General features: G+C 43.0%; 1 protein-coding gene across 1 annotated transcript in view; it reads right to left on the reverse strand.

Moving 5' to 3' along the window:
- obscnb (obscurin, cytoskeletal calmodulin and titin-interacting RhoGEF b) overlaps positions 1-19,627 on the reverse strand; it is an 85,361-nt gene extending 65,734 nt beyond the window's left edge. Inside the window, exons 1-20 of the mRNA XM_089009112.1 lie at positions 19,477-19,627; positions 17,239-18,316; positions 8,842-9,111; positions 8,308-8,568; positions 7,851-8,156; positions 7,505-7,771; positions 7,305-7,411; positions 6,800-6,968; positions 5,965-6,240; positions 5,606-5,887; positions 5,253-5,528; positions 4,916-5,191; positions 3,967-4,248; positions 3,590-3,871; positions 3,209-3,484; positions 1,838-2,113; positions 1,481-1,747; positions 920-1,189; positions 451-717; positions 114-380 (exon numbers count right to left, since the gene is read on the reverse strand). Of these exons, the coding sequence (XP_088865238.1) occupies positions 114-380; positions 451-717; positions 920-1,189; positions 1,481-1,747; positions 1,838-2,113; positions 3,209-3,484; positions 3,590-3,871; positions 3,967-4,248; positions 4,916-5,191; positions 5,253-5,528; positions 5,606-5,887; positions 5,965-6,240; positions 6,800-6,968; positions 7,305-7,411; positions 7,505-7,771; positions 7,851-8,156; positions 8,308-8,568; positions 8,842-9,111; positions 17,239-18,307 (5,746 nt within the window). The 5' untranslated portion in view covers positions 18,308-18,316; positions 19,477-19,627. The remainder of the gene's footprint in view (positions 1-113; positions 381-450; positions 718-919; positions 1,190-1,480; positions 1,748-1,837; positions 2,114-3,208; positions 3,485-3,589; positions 3,872-3,966; positions 4,249-4,915; positions 5,192-5,252; positions 5,529-5,605; positions 5,888-5,964; positions 6,241-6,799; positions 6,969-7,304; positions 7,412-7,504; positions 7,772-7,850; positions 8,157-8,307; positions 8,569-8,841; positions 9,112-17,238; positions 18,317-19,476) is intronic.
- Between the last annotated feature and the right edge of the window lie 1,510 nt (positions 19,628-21,137).

Consider the following 21,137-nt stretch of genomic DNA (forward strand, 5'->3'; position numbering starts at 1 on the left):
CATCCCATGGACCCAACGCAATACATACGACCCATTACTGTTCAAGGCAACACTTTCAAATATGTTCCCTTTTCCACTGGGTCTTCAAGACATGGGCCGACTGTGCGGTGTACCTGTAACAATGACTTTGCAGGAAGTCCGGATCCCCTCCGCTGAGAAGGTGATGGTTCCCGTGTCCTCTCTTGTCAGATTTGACAAGGTAAGGCCGTGCATTTTCCCCAGGGCTGTGATGCGGACATTGGGCTCCGATTTTAACCTGATGCCATCCCGGGTCCAGGAGCCTTCGATATCAGCCTGGTTGAGCTCCACCTCAAGGCTTACCGTCTGTTTCTCGTGTGCCCTGGTTTCCGTGAGACCTTTGATCAGCTCAACTTTCTTCACTGCGGAAGAATTTTTTTTCATGAGTAAGGTGAATAAAATATAATCCAGCATGCATGCTTGCATACTAACTCTCGACGGTGAGCTTGGCCTGAGTTCTGTCATCAAGAGTTTCACACGAGTAGACGCCGCGGTCAGCATAAGTTACACTCTTGAAGACCAGCGCCTGCTTGGCGCCGTCCAACCGGACCTCCACACCCGCTGAAGTCTGTAACTTTACGCCATTCTTCATCCAGTGCACTTCATCTGAATGCTTGCTCAGTTCAACCTCAAACTTTGCCTCGTTCTGCTCCTCCACCGTCACATTCTCCAGCTTCTTCTTGAATGTCACCGGCTCACCTGATTGGTAAATAAATAAATAAAAATAAGAGGTATTAAAAATACCGGGTCAATTGAAAACAAGCCATTTTATCATATAGCTGGACCTCCATGTTGAAATTACGTCTCAATTGTTTTCAGCATTTTATTTGGCTATTTGACAACATGGATGCCCATGGACTGTGTGAAATTTTGGAGGTCAACTATGAATGCCTCCTCCTACGTTGCACTTGAAGCGTCGCCTTGCAGCTTTTCCCTTCGGCATCCACGCTGATCTCCCCTGCATCCTTCTGAGTGACACAGGTGACGCTGACCGAGTGGGTGTTGCCACCATGCTCAGTTTTATACTTGGCGCCATGAACGATAGGAACATTGTTGTGGAACCATTTGACGTGTGCGTCTGCAGGGGTGATGGTGCACTTGAATATCGCATCTTTGCCCTCCATTGCAGCTACGTTGTTCAGCTTGGAAGTCAGTCTGACGACCCGGAGAGCTGAAAGGAACGACCGGCATTAAATATGCACAATGACGACATGGAATGACTTATGGTACGGGGAAGAAAATTTGGGATTGCATTCTTCTGCTGAACCAGTTCATGGTTGTTAAAAGTCAAAAGTACAGCAAAAAAAAAACAGCACCGAAGTGTGAAATTTTCTGAGTAAAATGAGTATTTGATTCGCTGAAAAAGAAATCCTGACGTTCCAATCATTATGGGTGAGAAAAGGTGGGCTGAGCAAAATAAACCTTTATATAAATGTTCAGCATTGTGATTCTTCCTTGTTACCTTTCGAGGAGACTTTGACAGAGGTCTTGTCATTTTTACATTCACAGCTGTATTCGCCTTCATCTTCCCTCGTCATGCCAGTCAACATGAGGATTCGTGTTACGCCGTCTGTCTTGATGCAGTACCTGCCTCCAGGTTTAAGCTCAGAACCATTGCGCCGCCATAGAACATCTCCTGAAGCTTGGTTCACTTCACACGTCAGATGTAAATCAGCCCCCAAGTCGACCGTGACAGGTTTCAACGGGATGACAAACTTAACAGCGATGTCTGCAAACAAAACGTGGTGCATGATAGTTAGAATGAGACATCAGCATTTGATTCTTATGCCAAAATAAATGAATAAACAAATAAACTGACCTTTGACGTGGACTTTGAACTCCAGTTTATCATCAGCAGTCTGACAGTAGTACACACCACTGTCTTTGGATTCGGTGGACGTGACAATGAGTGTGCAAGAGAGGCCATCTTTTTTCATTTGGTATTTTTTGCTCTCCTTGATCTCCACTTCATCTTTAAACCACCTTACGGCGCTGCTGCTTTCTGAAGTCAGCTCGCTGGTCAAAACAATCTGCTCACTGGCCTGAATGATGCATGTGTCCTTGATGAGCTTCTTCTGGAACTTGGCAGGCACATCTACAGAGATGAACACAATTGGGTTGGCTTGTATCAGTGATGAAATATTGGGACACTCGCCTGACTCGGGTGCAGTCTGTAAGGATTCTTTGCCTATGAGGGCTGGGTCTAGGCCAGGGCAAGAGAGGGTTGAACGCCACTCAAATTAAATTCCCAAAAATATGTTGTACAGTAAAGTCTCGTTATATCGATATCGGTTATATCGATAGTACTGCTTATTACGATACTATTTCTATGAACGCAAGGAGAAAATTTACATGCCGCAGGATCGGATATATCGATAGTCCGGTTATATCGATATTTTTTCCGACTCCCGAGAATATTGATATAACGAGACTTTACTGTATTTCATATAGTTTTCTTATCTTATTCCTCTTCCCTCCGTTCCACTTCTTACTGTCTTACTTATTACGATATTTTTCAGTTGATTACAGGTTATCAGAATGCTTGGGTCTTTGTTTTGGACATGACTACTGGTCACATGCCTACTGGTCAAACAAACGAAAATCCTCCTCTGGTTATTATTTTAATAATAATAATAATAATAATAATAATAATAATAATAATAATAATAATAATAATAAGTAAAAAGCATCAGCCCAAGTCAAAAGTCAGCTTTATTGTCAAATATGCTAATATGCAACCAAATAAAAAAAACATCCTTGTGGAGGATTTCCACCTTATCGTGTCAAGGTTTGAGAAGTTTGACAACGTGCATTCGGTTTAGCTGAAGGGTAAGACATGCAACTAGCCCCAAACTAAGTTCGATGTCTAACAACAATAACACAGTAAAAAAGTGTACTATAGCTGCATTCATATTTCATTCATTCATATTTTGTTAGACATTAAAATAAAATTAAACAAACCTCCGCTGAATGTAATTAGGATTCAGTCGGTCGGTCGGTCCGTCGATCGATCGATCAATCAATCAATAAAGCAATCAACCAATCAATCAATCAATCAGTAAATAAATAAATACAACGCTTGTCTAGAGCTGACTCTGCTTCCCACTCAGTAACAGCACGAAATCAAGTGTTGGGAAAAAAAATTGACCAAAGTCACCAAACTGCATCACTTCATTTATGAACAATTTACCTGCTAGCTGCAGATTAAATGTTATCTTCTCCGATCCAGCCTCACAGGTGTATTCCCCAACATATTTTTTGTCCATTTTGTCTATCACCAGCTCCCGACTCCTGCTTTTTGACTCCATGTGCAGCACCGCGCTAGAGGCTAGCAGTTTGCCATCCTTGGACCATTTCACCTTAATTTGGGAATCGGCCACCTCACAGCGCAATGTGGCTTTTTCAGACGAAACGGCTCTCGCCTCCTTCTCGATGGAGTCCTTGTTTGTGAAAACACAGGGGGGATCTACAGATCAAATTTTGAGAAAAGCGGCTAAATACATGTCATTGTCTTTGCATTTATGTCCCATGTCATCCTAATTATACAATTTACTTTCGGTGTATTTCTTACCTGTCACGTCTATCCTGAAAGTGAGCTTCTCACTTCCAACCATACAGATATACTCCCCAGCGTCCTCCTTAACTAAACTGTCAATCACCAGCTGACGATGTTTTCCCTTTGACTCCACATGAAGCGACTTTCTCGAAGACAGCAGCTTCCCATCTTTGTACCATTTTGCCTCGCTTTTCAATTCCGCCACCTCACAGCTCAGGATGGCTTTCTGAGAGACAGAAGCCTTCACCTCTTTGGTGACGGATTCCTCGTTGAAGAAGGCGGACTTGGTTTGAACAGCTGTGGCGATCATAGCAAAATATTATATTTAAATCCGCTGAAATTTCTCAAAAAATGTGAGTTTTTTCTTGGTAATGGTTCAAGCCATATCTCACCCGCCACCTGGATCCTGTATGTCAGCTTTTCACTTCCTGCTTCACAGATGTACTCTCCAGCATCTTTATTCTCCACACTGTCAAACAGCAAGAGACGAGTCTTGCCCTTGGACTCAGCCCGTATTGTCTTGCCAGAGACCAGCGGCTTGCCATCTTTGTACCATTTCACCTCTATTTTGCTGTCAAACACCTCACAGCTCAGAATTGCTTTCCGGGACAAGGGGGCAATCACCTCCCTCTGAACGGAGTCAGTGTTGGAAAAGGCCGGCTTGATCTGAACATCTGCAAAGGAAAATAATCACTAAATGTCTTGCAATGGCTTGATTCAATGTTGATTTGTGAGCACAAACCGTGAAGAATAACTCTGAACAACGATGGAAGGAGAATAAGGATGTCTCCTGTGTTTACTTTTATTAGCTTCTCTGCATAACGGGAAGGAAATTGATTTTATTCGACAGGAGAACACGGGCACAAACAAAGCGGGTCATGTAGATATCGGAGGTAAGATTATTTCTCAAACTTTAACAGCTAGTGCAGAAACAACAACAATCAATGGCCTGAACAGCTAATAGCAGGGCACACATAGACAAACAACCATTCACGCTCACATTCACACTTATGGGCAATTTAGAATGTCCCATTATACTGACGTGCATGTTATTGGTATGTGGGAGGTAACAGGAGTACCCAAGGAAATCCCACACATGCAAAGGGAGAATATGCAAAGTCCACAAATGAAGGCTGGAGCAGCTCTGTACTGTGAAACCCATGGTCCAACCGTGCTGCTAATTTAATGACAAATATTCCACTTCATTCGACTCATCATTTTGTAGCTCCAAATGTAGTGCCTTACCAGCTAAGAACCTCGCCGCACGACACTTCGATACACTTCCCATTTGTTTGGGAAGATACAGGTAGATGCTTTGCATTTTTTTCAGGTGTTTCATACCTGCCACCTGGAGCTTGAAGATCAACTTCTCAGAACCGGCTTCACAGACGTACTCTCCCGCATCCTTCTTGTCCACACTGTCAATTGCAAACTGGCGACTTTTCCCCTTGGACTCTGCACGTTTTGTCTTACTATTGCCCAATAGCTTTCCGTCTTTGTACCATTTCACCTCTATCTTGGAGTCAGCAACCTCACAGCTGAGAGTGCCTTTTTGAGATAAATTTGCTTTCACCTCCTTTTGGACAGATTCTTCGTTGATGAAGGCTGGTGAAGGCTCTGATGATGAAAACCAGGATCTATTCATTGAACTCTGCACTTCAACTATTTATTTCCTTACCGGTCACAGTGATCTGAAAGACGAGCTTCTCCTCCCCAGCTTCACAGACGTATTCCCCGGCATTCTTCTTCTCCACGCTGTCAATCACCAGCTGGCGAGTTTTCCCCTTGGCTTCGGCATGTGTTGTCTTACCAAAGACCAGCAGTTTCCCGTCCTTGTACCATTTCACTTCCTTGGTCGAATCAAACACTTCACAGCTCAGAGTGGCTCTCTCAGAGAGAGTGGCTTTCACCCCGCTCTGGACTTTTTCTTTGTTAATAAAGGCCGCCTGGGAGTCTGAAATTAATCCAAATGAGAAAAGTAATAATGCCCTACCACATACAAACTATAGACATTCAAATACTCGATCCTACCAGGCACAATAATTTTGAAGACCAGCTTCTCTCCTCCAGCCTCGCAAGTATATTCTCCAGCATCATTCTTTGCTGCTTTTTCAATCACCAGTTGGCGTTGATTGCCTTTGACTTCACTGTAAATTGTTGGACTGGAGATGAGCAGCTTACCGTCTTTGTACCATTTCACCTCTGTCTTGCTGTCTGTCACCGTGCAACTCAGACTGGCTTTTTGGGAGAGAGCCACTTTTAGTTCCTTCTGCACCAATTCCTTGTTGGAGAAGGCAGACTGGGCTTGAGTTTCTGAGAGGAAAATTGTTTTAATATCATATCGATTAAAGTCAAATTAGTAAATAATTATCACCAAATTAAATCCTTACCTTTAATATTAACCTGGAATGTGATCTTGTCAGTGGCTGTCTCGCACAAATAATGACCTTCGTCGCTTTTTTTTGCATTTTTGATGATGAGCTTTCTTTGAGTACCTTTGGAGATGATGGTAGTTCTTTGGTCCTCGAAAATCTCAATCTGGTCTTTTTTCCACGTGACAGCCGTACTAGCAGGAGAAACCTCGCAACTCAGCTCGAGATCTCCTTTGAGTGAGGACAACAGGCCCATTGGACCTCTGGGCTTATTTAGGAACTTGGCTGGTTCATCTAAAAAAAAAAAAAACAGAAACATGTTAGTCTTCATGAATATTTTACATTTTCTCCACAGCTGTGTGCAGACACATACATTGTTAGGATGTGCCCCAAATGTCATTATGTGTTTCATTTGACACAAGCAAAAACAAACAAACAAACAGTACATAAACACATAAATAAACAATTAAACACACAAATGAAAAAACACACATACACAAACAAATAGTTAACTGCACAAATATATAAACAAACATATCAACAAAACAAACAAGAAAGAAAGAAAGAAAGAAAGAAAGAAAGAAAGAAAGAAAGAAAGAAAGAAAGAAAGAAAGAAAGAAAGAAAGAAAGAAAGAAAGAAAGAAAGAAAGAAAGAAAGAAAGAAAGAAAGAAAGAAAGAAAGAAAGAAAGAAATGTACAAAGTTACTATAATAGCTACCTAAACATATTGCTATTTATTTTGGAAATTGACAGCTTGGGTTGTTTTAAACTAATTTGCGGCATTTTACCCCCCTCATTATGAAAAACATTTGACATAAATGAAAACAATCATTTTTTTAAGCCTGCTCTGTACCTTTAAGAGTGAGCTGCATGGAAATGTTGTCATCTGCACAAACACATTCGTAAATGCCCATGTCTTCCTCTGTAACATTGTGCACCCTCAAGGTCCTCTTGCGGTCCACAGTCACGTATTCATACTTCTTGCCCATTTTTATCTCTCGTCCATTTCTCTTCCATACCACCTGGAAAAAAACATTTGACAATAAAAAAATAAACAACAAATTTTCAGCATGAATATATTTTCAAGAATCCACATTTTGCTTGCAGATAGAAGATTTTGTATAAACACGCTAAGTATGTATATACAGTATTTAACAAAAATGTTATTTCTGCGAGCTAGGTATACCAGATACAAGTGGCCAAAATTAGTTTTCTCTGCAGTGTGTCCGGACATGCCTTGAATGAAAACAACCGTAATTGAATTTCATGATAAAGAGAACACACCGTTTTTACGGTAATTGGAGAATGATCCAACAGCACATACATGTTGGAGTTAAGTATTATTCAAGAATACAAACCTCCGCATCGTAATCTGACACCTCAGCCATCATCTGAGCAGTGGCTTGAGCACTGCAGAACACCATCTCTTGCTGATCTGACTTATTGATGAAACGGACAGGTGGCGCTAAAATACATATCAGACAAAAGGCGGTTCTCAAAATATTTCGGAGAAAACAAAAGCAAAAAATAAAAATAAACAAGTGACATTGTGACACACCCTTGACAGCTAGGATGCAACTACTCTCCGAGCCTCCGCCCACAAATTTGACTTCTGTTCCGTTCATGTCCAGAGTCATTTCTCGGATGAGCAGCGTGTGCACGTTCTTGGAACGGGTGATAAGGTAGTCGCCACCACTTCGCAGCAGGCGGCCATTGAGAGACCAAAAACCTGAGCAAACGGCTGAGAGTTCCACCGAAATGCAGAACTCTTCACCGGAAACTGCGGTGCTGTTCACAAGGCCTTTCCTGATTTCTGCAGTGGGTTCTAACGAGAGCAACCAAACGTGAGGGACGACATTTTAGTGGCATAATACACTTGTGCTTACTAAAAATATCCATCTTACCAAGGTAGAAGCTTCCAGGAACTTCCAGGTAGTCACTCTGACCAAAGTCATTGATGGCAGAAATACGGAATTGGAACGAGGCTTCTTCTGTGAAATTAGAGATTGTGATCTCCGTTGACAAAATAATTTCTCCAACGTTGCACCTCTGCCAGGTGTGAGTGCCAACTTTTCTCCTCTCTACAATGTAACTCTTGATGGGCACGGGGCGGCCACTGTCGGGAGGAGACCACTGCAGGGTGATGGATGAGTCTGTCTTGTTCCGCACCACGGCATCGACTGGGGGTTCGGGAGGATGCTTCCTTGCCGCTGAAAAGCAAAGAGTCATTGAAGATATACTTTTTTTCCAGATTGACAGTGAAGGTTAAGTAGAATGCAAAAACAAAAAAAGAGACAGAACCTCAGCAGCTGTGAGTGTGAGTGCCATGTAGCTTTTCATCAATGTAGAAAATTTTCTCACCGGTGACAGAGAATCGAGTGGATGTCTTGCAGTCTCCAGCCACAAAAGCCACTTCTCCTGAATCATCCAACTGACACTCCCTAATAGTTAGCGTGTACTGGCAGTGGAGGCCAGCTATAGAAATTCGGGAATCCGCATTCAGCTTTTCGCCATTACGGGTCCAGTAAGCATCAGGACAGGGCTGCTGTAGCTCCACACAGAAGATGACGGTGTCACTGACAGGAACGACTGTTCTCCGAGGAAGCTTCTTTGTAATGTTGCCTGCAAAGTTTGATGTCAAATTAAAATGGGTGGAATCCTAATGACTTTCTACTCACATATTTTAGTCTGGATCATTCTGTACATAATAAGGTCAGTGTAACTACGCTGGGCACAAATTCAGTGCCTCTCCACTTCTGGCTAATGGTCGCAATGACGAGCGGAATGCTTTCTGGAAGTATCTTTGACACACCCATTTGAAAAGGTATTAGACCAAGAAGATTAGCAATGCAGTGTGACCGTACAAAGAAAAAGAAATAAAGTGGTCAACCTTACCCAGGACGGTGAGCTCGCCCACCGTGCGGCTGCCCTCCTTCATTTCACATATGTAAACGCCGTCATCGTTGGTGGTCACGTTGTGTATGGTGAGCTGACGCAGGGTGCCTTGTTCCTCCATGCGATACTTAGCGTTTTGTTCTAGGCGCGTTTCCTCCATGAACCAGTCAGCCCTGCTGCCAGTTAGCGGCACCTCGCACATCAATGTGGCCGAGGTTTTCTCTGGGACCGCCACATCTTGAAGCTTCCTCCTGAAAGGCACATTTGGCTCTGGCAGAAGAGAGGAAGAAACGTTTTTGATGTAACACTGTCTGCAGTTGGTAACATTTTCAAGGCACTTTTATTAATTGCCTTGGTGTAATTATGTCAGGTTGCAAGTTGCTATTAAAAAGAATGGGAATTTGGCATGACTATATGAACATAAACATTCAAATTCTGGTCAATCGAACCATTCTTGTTGACTTGTGGACATTTCTCTTCTTCTTCAAAAACCTGCTTGGAGCACTATGGTTAGTTGCATTCTCCACAAGACCCTACCATCAAAGACTTGGCAGAGACCCGTCTGATATTTTGATCAATTTCAAACCCGGAGGAAGTGATACTAGCTCGCATTAGTGCTAAAGTGAAGGAACCTCACATAGCAGCCATGAACTTCTCAACCGCAGCAGAAAATAGATACAACACTACACCTTCCCGCAGAAGACAAGCTATGACTGAATCATGTTGCGACAAGCTGTTCACATTTTAAAATGGTTTCAGCCTGGTACGGACAGTATGTGCAGTCGCTCCTGCTGCTTCTTTCATGCCATAAAAGTGGCATGAAAGTGAGTGAGTTAACTTTAATTTATCCTACTCACACGCTCATTGGCCACTACATTTGCTACACTTGCAATATCAGAAGCAAATGTTCTGTTAAAACACTATTCTGACAATGCATGTACAGTTACATAACAACGATGAGAAGGTTTCTTCAGCCGTCATCTGTATTTTTTGAAGGTGTCTGACGTTTCGCTTCCTATTCAAGAGGCTTCGTCAGCGAACTAACTTTTAATTCGCTGACGAAGCCTTTTGGATATTAAGAGGCTTCGTCAGCGAACTAACTTTTAGTTCGCTGACGAAGCCTCTTGGATAGGAGGCGAAAACGTCCGACACCTTCAAAAAGTACAGATGACGGCTGAAGAAACCTTCTCATCGATGGACCACTCCTGTACGACTGAGAGCTTACACAGACGAGTTACATAACAAATGCAGCAGCAGCAATTTTGGTCTGTGACTTGATAGTGACTGAATAGGTTAAGGTCAATTTAACCGCGATTCACTTGTTTATGTGTCTTTAATTAAGATATTAAAACAAATAATAATTACAGTTCAGCAATGGTTGTTCTGAAAAATAAATACATAAAAAGAAGAACAAATTAACCGCCCGGTAGTCAAGTGGTTAGCACACCGGTCACAGTGCAGAGGTCGCCGGTTCACGTCCCGGTCCGGGAATTTGCATGTTCTCCCCGGGCCCGCGTGGGTTTTCTCCGGGTCCTCCGGTTTCCTCCCACATTCCAAAAACATGCATGGCAGGCAGATTGAAGACTCCAAATTGTCCCTAGGTGTGAGTGTGAGACTGACTGTTGTTTGTCCTTGTGTGCCCTGCGATTGGCTGGCAACCAATTCAGGGTGTCCCCCGCCTCGTGCCCGAAGACCAATCCCCCCGCGACCCTAATGAGGAATAAGCAGTACGGAAAATGTATGGATGGAAGAACAAATTAATAAAAAGGGGGAAATGTAGGCTGTAAATAACAGAACAAATATTACTTTCTTGTTTACCGGTGGCAGGCTGTCAGGGCCTGCAAAGACTTCTCTGCTGGTCTAAAAATATCTGAATCACAGAGTAATTCATTATATTTTGTCCCTAAATTATTTTTAAATAACTCCAAATTGTCTTTCAGATTCCCTGTTGCGCTGCTTTCAGACCTGTGTTTTCGCATTTAAGCATTTAACCAATCACATTTCAGCCATCATTTTTTACCAGCGTCAGAAATCTACCTGAACACCTTCACAATCAGTTCTGCAGGCTCTGAGTTCGAGTTGGTTTCAGATTCCCTGTTGCGCTGCTTTCAGACCTGTGTTTTCGCATTTAAGCATTTAACCAATCACATTTCAGCCATCATTTTTTACCAGCGTCAGAAATCTACCTGAACACCTTCACAATCAGTTCTGCAGGCTCTGAGTTCGAGTTGGTTGAGTGGAGTGATGAGCATCAGTCAGTGTTAGAGCAGCTAATAGACTGTTTAGTTCAACCACCAGTTTTAGGTTTTCCTGACTTCGCGCATCCTTTCATTTTGCATACAGATGCCTCTAACCGGGGTTTAGGTGCTGTGTTGTACCAAAGACAAAATGGCAAACTTCGCGTGATAGCCTATGGCTCTCGGACATTAACTGCAGCTGAGAAGAATTATAACTTACACTCGGGCAAGTTGGAATTTTTGGCGCTTAAGTGGGCGATCACAGACAAGTTTCGTGATTATTTGTACTATGCACCATTCTTCACTGTGTATAGTGACAATAATCCACTCACTTATGTACTGTCGACTGCTAAGTTAAATGCAACTGGGTGCAGGTGGGTCGCAGAACTTTCTGATTTTAATTTTACTGTTAAATATCGTCCCGGTAAGGAAAATGTTGATGCAGACAGTTTATCTAGGATGCCCCTTGATATGGTAACATATATGGAAGGATGTACAAAAGAAATGTCATATGATGCTGTGAGTGCTGCCGTACAAGCGGTTGACCAACAGAACGAGTCTAGTGCAGCTTGGTCTATGGGAATCTCAGCTACGTGTGCCGAGGTGTCACTAAACACACCGATAGCCCCATTGACTGTTGGACAGATCAAGCTAGATCAAGAGACTGACCCCATTATAGGACATATTATTAGATACAAACTGGCGGAGACGAAACCGCTAGGTACTGAACTAAGAAAGCATTGTCCTCAAGTTGTTTGTCTTGTGAGGGAATGGGACAAGCTACACTTTAATGACAGAGGTGTTTTGTACAGAAAAACGGCAAACAGAACCCAACTACTGCTTCCTGAAAAACACAAGGTGACAGTGTTAAAAGACCTGCATGATGAAATGGGCCACCATGGTGTAGAAAGGACTCTTTCCCTTGTAAGGGATCGTTTTTACTGGCCCTTTATGCAAAAAGAAATAGAGGACTATGTACTGAGAGAGTGTGTGTGCCTAAAACACAAAAAGCCCAACCGTGAGACCAGAGCCCCTCTCACTAATATTGTGACTACACAGCCTTTTGAACTTGTCTCCGTTGACTTTTTGCATCTTGACAAATGTAAGGGTGGTTATGAATACGTGCTTGTGCTAGTAGACCATTTTACACGTTTCGCTCAAGTTTATGCTACAACGTCCAAATCTGGCAAAACAGCGGCAAACAAAATATTTAATGACTATGCTTTAAAGTTTGGGTTCCCCCTTCGAATTCACCATGATCAGGGTGGTGAATTTGAAAATCAACTTTTTGCTCAACTGAAGGAATATTGTGGGGTTGCGGGTTCAAGGACAACCCCCTACCATCCACAGGGAAATGGACAGGTTGAACGATTTAATCGAACACTGATCCAGATGTTAAAGACACTGACAGAGAAACAAAAGAGTAACTGGAAAGACTCACTAAACAAACTCGTTTATGCTTACAACTGTACCAAAAGTGAGGTGACAGGGTTCTCACCTTTTTACTTACTTTATGGACGTTCACCACGTTTGCCAGTTGATATGTTGTTTAGTTTGAATCCAGACTCTAACCAGGGTGAAACCAACCAGAAGGACTATGTGAAGAAGTGGAAACAGGGCATGGAGGAAGCGTATGCGATCACGCAAGAAAATAACAACAAAGCTGCTGCCAGGAGTAAGAGACTATATGACAGTAAACTAAAGTATTCTACCCTGTTGCCCGGTGATCGTGTTCTGGTTCGAAACTTAACCCCACGTGGAGGTTCAGGCAAACTGAGAAACCACTGGGAGGATGTTGTTCATACAGTGGTTCGTCAAGTCAGCCAAGACATTCCAGTTTATGAGCTGAAACCTGAGAGGGGGAAGGGCAGATCTAGGATACTCCACCGCAATCTCTTGCTGCCATGTGATCATTTGCCATTAGAGACTTCACTACAGTCCCAGTCCAAGGAAAAGTCCACTCGGCAACGACCGAACAAGATGCCGGAAATGGATCCGGAAGAGGATGATGAGGAGGATGAGTATTATCCAGTGTTGCATCGCCAGAGCACCCGACCAGACTCACCAGAACCGCGGGACGTGAGCTTCGTGGAGACAACCCACCATGATGACAATCAACTGGGGAATGAACTGCCGGGGACAGAGCCGGGAGCTGCGGAAGTTGACCAACCTCAGGAGGGCAACATTGGTCCGGAAAATGATGCACCTGTGACGGTGTGTCCCCCTTTTCCCCAGCCAACCCCCAGTAATCCTGATATTGGGGGAAATCAACGGCCACGACGAGAACACAGGAGACCCAAGGTATTCACGTATGATCGCCTTGGTTCGCCATCTTGCTACAATGTAGGGACAGTACCATATCATGGTGAACAGACAATGCCTTGGATGTATGGCGCACACCCCTATTATGCCACGAAATACTACAGAAATGGTTAATCGACACTTCGGTTTAATAGAACAGTGAGATGGAAACAAGAAGACCCCGATGAGCCCTGTATAAGTAAAACGGAATGTATGAAAAGAGTTCCAGTCTGTGAATTGTTGATTGTTATAATGTAAACAGAATGTATGAAAAGAGTTCCAGTCTGTAAACTGTTCATTATTATAGTTCATATTTGGATGCAGTTCATAATACCGTGCGTCATTGTTTTGGGCACGTCGTCCAGCGTATTTATGTATTTACTCGTACATATGTTGGGGACAACATCTATTTTGAGGGGGAGTATGTGACAGGTTGTAAATTATCGTATTTCCTATTTTGGTTACATTCGCGTAGTTCTATTGGTTTACAAATGATATATATCGAAAATGTTTATTTAAACATGGAACGCCTGCTTCGGTTCATGTTTCGTGTCGGACCGATTTAGATCGTTGGACCGGAAATTGTTGTGCGCGTACGTTTGCATTAGATCGGGGCATTCGAAGTAAACCACTGTTGAGTCAAGACGTATCACATTGCTTGTCTTGTGGTTTTTTTCTGGATCCCACAACACCGTATCTCCCTTACTATAGTGGAGAGCGCAACACAGGCTCTGAGTTCGAGTTGGCAACCCAAGGCGCTGGTAACGTCAGCCTTTTTCGAAATTATGATTGGCTTGTCACATGTTACAGTAGCCAATCATAGTATCACTTGCCGCGGGTGATACGCGGATACTGTCCAGAGCTAGCACACTGTATCAGTAGCGAGCTGCATAAGCAAATAAATTGTGTTGATTTACTAGCAGTTTTGTCAACCCACAATAGCTGAAGGAGGAGAAAAAATGGATTTGGTCGGAGATTTACTGTTATAGCCATTTTCAAGACGGAATTTTCAAGAAAAAATGGACATCATTAGGAAAGGTCGGTCAGTTATTTCCTAGCTAATGGTACCCTCTAGTGCCGAACTATGGCCCGCGGGCTACATATGGCCCTTTAGGTTTTTTCATCCGGCCCGGCGAACGTGTCCAAATTACCGTAAAACAGTGTCTGAAACTCATGACAAAAAGTTAGCGGACACCAGGGCAGACAACTCTGAAAAGTTGCCTGTCCTGCCATAGAGTTGCCTGCCACATTTTTCCCAACTCAAAACACAATAAGACGACTAATCGCAAAAAAAATGGCCATAAAGTTGCCTGCCACATTTTTACAACTTGAAACACAATAAGATGACTAATCGCAAAATAAACCATTGTTGCAAAAAGGTTTTTTTAATTAAGAATGTACCTACCACAAATGCTCCCTTGCTTAATTTACGGTAAACATCCCTTGCTGAAGATTTTGCTCCAGTTGTCGTTTATCGTTTGTCGTCATGGTGCACAATCCAATGTTTGCGTTGCGTTGTCTGCTACGAGGCACTAAGCGCCTTTCAAAACTCTCAAGGACACTTTACAGTCACGGGATAATGTACGTTTACGTTTTGTAGCGTCATAAATTTTGTTCGCTTCTTTTTAATCTTTCTTCTGGGGCTGAGGTTCTGTGCATCTACTTTCTAAAATGATACGCAAATGCACGACCTTATAACGCTCGGGAGAGTACGGTAGCATGAAGCAGGCTTGTGATTGGCTGTCGTGCCGAGTATTCAAATTTCAGCTGCAGGTGGGATATGTAATACAGCCTATGTCTGTGTGTTTGGCAACGAGACACGTGTACTGTTTGCGCATGAAGGCAAGGGCGTCCGTGGCGAGTTTGTAGAGCGTACGGTCAGGACAATCCATCCATGATTTTGCGGAGTTTAACACAAGTAGATATTATTGAGCTTGAGTATTTCGTTGTGTAATCAATTGTTTTGAATGTTGAGAATGATTACATTTTTCAATAAATGTTGATTTCTTGAACTTTACACCTTCGATTGAAACATATTAAAAACAGACGCCATCTTTATATATCACAGTGTGTCTGCTATTTTAATCTATTTACATTTCCTCCTCCCAGTATCTGCGAAATAGTATGTAAATGCTATATCTTGTATATTCCTTGAGACAAATTTATTAACTGATAATGTCTATTTTTCACATTTGAAAGACAGTTAATAAATTGGGTGGTAGTGGTCTTACTGTGCAAAGGAGGTTTGCACACACTACATTTAATGCTTTAGTATAACCGGCCCAAACACTCCCTCCAAATGCTCCTGCCCCAGCCCCTTAGTCAAATTTTAGAACCCATTGTGGCCCGCGAGTCAAAAAGTTTGCCCACCCCTGCTCTAGTGGACTTGTAGTAAATCAGACCACACTTTTTTTCTCTCTGGATTGATTGAGACGGATTGACTGAAGGCCTCGCGTTGAAATACACCCTTGCCACTGTTATTTACATTTCTAACCCTTTCATTCACCATCTAACCTGATAACATGGTAAGCTAACCACTGTAGTGACTGCTGTCCCTGAAAGGGGTCAAATAGATATTTGGGTTTTAGAAACGATAAAATGTGCAAATGTGACACAATACAGTTGGCAAAAAGTCGCCATGAGCAGATTTTAAATTGTAATGATATGACAAATGTGAGCAAAAATATCACAGCATGATGGTGTTAAAATTGCAGCTCTTCCATCCATCTATTATATGAACTGCTCTATCCTCACGAGGGTCACGGGGCTGCTGGAGCTTATCCCAGCTATCATCGGGGGACACCGTGAACCAGTTGCCAGTCAAGCGCTGGGCACACAGAGACAAACAACCATCCACCCTCATACTCACACCGTAGGAGAATTTAGAGTGTTCAGTCACCCTGCCATGCATGTTTTTGGAATGTGGGAGAGACCAGAGGACCCGGAAAAAAAACACACGGGCTTGGGGAGAACATGCAAACTCCACACAGGAAGGTCCGAGCGGGGATTGAATGAATGATCTCTGCACGCCTGGCTGCTAAATATGAAATATTTGGGTAAATAAAAACAACACCATTCTCCCATTGAAAACAATCCATTTTTTTTTCAAAGTCAAAGTCAGCTTTATTGTCAAATATGCTAATATGCAAATGTAATATTGAATAGTTAGTACAAAAGAAAGGTGCATTGGGTTAAGTTCAAATGAATGCTAACATTCTTTTTTTTTAATTCTTCTGAGAAAATCATAGTGGGACAGCCCGGTAGCCGAGTGGTTAGCACACCGGCTTAACAGTGCAGAGGTCGCCGGTTCGCGTCCCGGTCCGGCCTCCCTGTGTGGAGTGACTGTTGTATGTCTTTTTGTGCCCTGCGATTGGCTGGCAACCAATTCAGGGTGTCCCCCGCCTCGTGCCCGAAGACAGCTGAGATAGGCTCCAGCAACCCCCGCGACCCTAATGAGGAATAAGCGGTACGGAAAATGAGATGAGATGAGAAAATCATAGTGTCTCATCACTGGTGAACTAGTCTTATCGCAGACCTATAGGCTAATCAAGTTGCCCTTGTGGCAAACTAGTATCGACTGGACCTTTTTCCTTTTAGAACAATTCCCATTAATCAGTGCAAAGAGGCACCAGTCTTTCTAGTAACTAGTCTTGCACCCTTCCTTTTCCTCTGCGCTGAAAATTAAAATAAATAAATATTGGAGGCAATTAACTTTAAAAGGTGGTTGCGAAGATATCCTCTCAAAAAGGAAAGGAGTACTCCATTCTGGTGACAGCTCATATTAGGAATGATTTTAACCTTGACATTTTGAAACTATGGTAAACCGTGAAAGCCCAATGAATTGTTAAAAGCCACTTACCCTTGACTGTTACCAGGACAGCACTGTAGGTCTGACCAGCCATATTAGTGGCATTGCAAGTGTAGAAACCATTGTCATCCTGCTTGCAGTACAAGATCTTGAGGATGAAGTTCTCTGCCTGGTCTTCATATATGACGTGGCGACGGCCCTCGCTGATATTTGCTCCGTCCTTTCTCCAAATGATGTGAGGCTTGGGGTGACCCGTCACAAAGCAGCTCAGTTTGGCATGCTTTCCTTCCGTTACCGTGCAGGTGCGGGTGAACACACCCTTGGGAAGTTTTGTCAGGGCTGAGGACCTCACCCCGTGCTCCAGACTCAGAGAACTCAGACTGTCTGTGATTTTATCTGAGGCAGCGCTTTCATCGTTACGAAAGACCGATATGTCCTTGTTCATTTCTTCTTTACGTTTCTGGAGGTGAGAAAGGAGGGAGGTGTGGTTTTCCAATGCAAGTTGGGGAGCATCCTGGGCTTCCACCACCAGCATGGCAGCGGCGTGCGCCCGGCCCAAATTGTTCTGGGCCGTGCAGATGTACGTGCCGCTGTCCAGGTTGCGGACGCTTTGGATCTTTAAGCTGCTGCTGTCGCTGTCCGAAATGATCTTGATGCGGTTGGTCTCTCCCAGGTAGCGTCCATCCTTCTCCCAGTCGAAGTTGGCTTCGGGGTGAGCGACTACTCTGCAATGGAATACGGCATCGCCCCCTAAACCCAGACGGGCTGATGTAGGCTTGAGCATGAAAATGGGGGCTCTTGGAGTCATCTCTGATGGGAGGGCCACTCTAAGAGTCACGGCTGCATAGGCCTCCCCGACGCTGTTCTTGGCCCTACACAGGTACTGACCGCTGTCTTCCAACCCCATGTCATAGATGGTCAGACGGTAGGTATCTCCATCTTCCACGGTCTTGAAGCGGCCCCCGGATGTCAGTTTCAGCTTTTCTTTCTCCCAGATGATAAGTGGTGTGGGGTTGCCAACAATGGTGCAACTCAGCGTGGCGTCCTTGCCGACACACACGGCAAACGCTTTGGGCCGGGTGAGGAACCTGGGGGCCCCTCCAAACAGATTTGGATCCATGGTTTGTACCTACAGTTAAGGAAAATATTTTTCAGAAACAAAACAGATAATAGAAATCTCGTCTCTATGAAGTAATCCAGAGCTGCCAAGGGCAAACCTGTTGCTGGTGCCCTACCATAAGGTGGTGCTAGCATAGTGGTCTTGTTGGATGCTATTAGCTCAGTTAGTCTGGTTACTGAGTGAAGGTTCAGCTGTTTAAATCTTGGCTCTTTTGTTTTGCATTCACTGCTGGTCTGACTGGGGGCACCAGCTAGAGCAGGACCACCCCCTCAAAACAGGCTGATTTCAACCCTCGTACTGACTTACTGCTGTGTTATATTCATAGCCTAAGAACTGATTTTCAAACAAATATGTGCTATCATTGGCTTCATTACTGCGTTAGCTAACTAAGACGAATTACTACTTGCTTATGTTTAGGTTACTCTTCCATCCAAACAGAACTCAGTTGTAAAATTTAAATCCATTATGTTAGATATCATTTTCAGAGGCACTGTATCTAATGTTGTGATCAATGAGTGACATATTGACTGATGTTATGAAATTGGGTAATAATTCCAAAGTGCAGACATGCACATTTATGAGTAATTGTAGCGCCAGATATTTACACTCATCAATATGAATATGCAACTTGCGCTCTTCCCCACTGCTGAACAAAAAGGAACAGAAAGGTAAGTATATTCAATACGGAAAAACTAATGAGTTCCAGGGTGTCAAGGTCAAAACAGAGTGTTTCCCCCTTTTGTGAAGGGTGACATATCGTGGCTTTGTCGCCTCTGTGCCTTCAACCGAGGCCGGCCAAAAATAACCTCAGCTGTCCCTGGCTGTCTCGCTCCATTTCCATTTGTAGAAGCCGGCAGTGCTTCGGCTGTTTGATAAGGCTCCGACAATGACGCCACCACACCGCACTTCCACCCAATCAGGCTTTGTAAATATGCCTTTGAAAGCCAGCAAGGAATTTCCAATGCGTTTTTTAAACTAAAAGCAGGAAATGGTGGGAAATGACAGGCATTTTAACTAGCCTGATACAAATTTGATGCTAGTCAGCTTACTTGGCAAACGAAATTGTTTGTTCAACACTTTTTTTAAGTACAGGTAAAACAGTGGTGTAAAGTTAGCTAAATCTGACCAGAGCGTACACAACTTTATAGTTTTTAAGCTTTTTTAATCACCTTGACTCTTCTTGGCCAAATCAGTCAGTCATGGAAGGCGCAAAAATTCCAACCGCCAAAAATGTCTTCCCTAAGTGGAAATATCCTTAAAGTGGTTGGAAATTCAGAGTGCTGCAGCATCCCCAAGTGCACTGTGGTGCACGCTTCACTAGACTTATATTTTCTTTCTTGTCCCGTGTAGGTCCAACATGATGCTGGCAGATAGCTGGCATGCCTATTTTGGCGCAGCCTCCTTTCCAAAATAGACTCTTGTCATTTAGTGTGCAGATACCACATCGTCACTCATACGGTGGTTGCGGACTGCTGCAGGGCAGATTGGACATGAGAATTTATCATTGTGCTGTGCACTCATTAAAAATGATTCTCCGAAAATTGAAACCCTTGGATTGCATGCTTCAAATTCATTATATTGGGGTCCACGTTCAAAAATATGTGAGGGTACTCTTGGGAACTGTTTCTGATTTTCATAAGAATAGCAACAACACTGTTCACATCTGCTCGTGTGAGATTATATATGATGTCTTTTTGTTTATGTCGCCATGGGAACGAAAGTCCATCACAAACCAAGGTTAAACAAACACAAAATAATTGGTAAGTGTACATGTGATCAATGACATTAGTTCTTGTGTGATATTTTTTTGGACATTTTAATGGGGATTCCGGAAAATTTTAGTTGAATTCTGATTTGTAAGGCAATAACTGTGGCATCATACGAACACAAATATTTTGCTCTGCTCTTCCATCAGATTTTTGCTGTGGATATAAATATGGACAGAGACAAATGATAGCTCAAGCATCCCATTTTATTATATAGATAACATTATGCATCCATTCATCCATCATCTGACACTCATCAGGTCATGGTACAAATATTAACACTTACTAATGGCATACATTATCTGTAATACAAGTCCACATCATTGACTAAATTATTACAGTGCTGAACAATGCAAATTAACCTTGAAAACCTATATTTTTAGCTCTTGTCAGGACCATGACACTACGATGACACATAATAGCATATTTTGAATGACTTCTGAGGAGTATAATAGTTTCTCAGTTTCGGACATTTCTAATTTACGCGGTTATGAATGACATGTAATCAAATAGCTTGCGCAGTGGCATGACAATACGTCAGCACAAGAAGGCCCAATTACTACATTTTCATTTTTGTTTCAGCCGAAGCTGATGTAAAAGCATTATATAAATAAATATGTGTAGTATTTGTGTCTACCAGGCTGTCTACGGGCATGAAGCATGGACAACACAGAGGAAATGAACAACCATTCACGCTCATACTTAAGGACGATTTAGGGTTCCATCAACTAGCCTTGCATGTTTTTTTTGGGGGTTGGGGGGGATTTGGGAGGAAACCGGAGTATCGGAGGATATTCAGAAAATGACTATACCGAGTATATAATTACATTTTTGCAGTGTGGATCAAAACTATATTTGCCTCCCCCTTTGACCAGTGATTGGCAGCAGCAATGTCATCTGCGCGTTCACATGATGAAGCCCCTGACTCAAAATTCTAACGGAGCGCAAGTATGCCTGTACTGCATTTTATCCAGTTGGTTTCCGTGCTATGCAAAGTTGTTGGTAATACTACATGTATGCTGCACATTATTTAGTTTAAAGTTGTATTTTGGCCCCCTTTTCTG

Source organism: Hippocampus bargibanti, linkage group LG11 (assembly GCF_051943395.1).
Source record: "Hippocampus bargibanti isolate YZ-2025 linkage group LG11, ASM5194339v1, whole genome shotgun sequence".
NCBI classification, from domain to species: Eukaryota; Metazoa; Chordata; class Actinopteri; order Syngnathiformes; family Syngnathidae; genus Hippocampus; species Hippocampus bargibanti.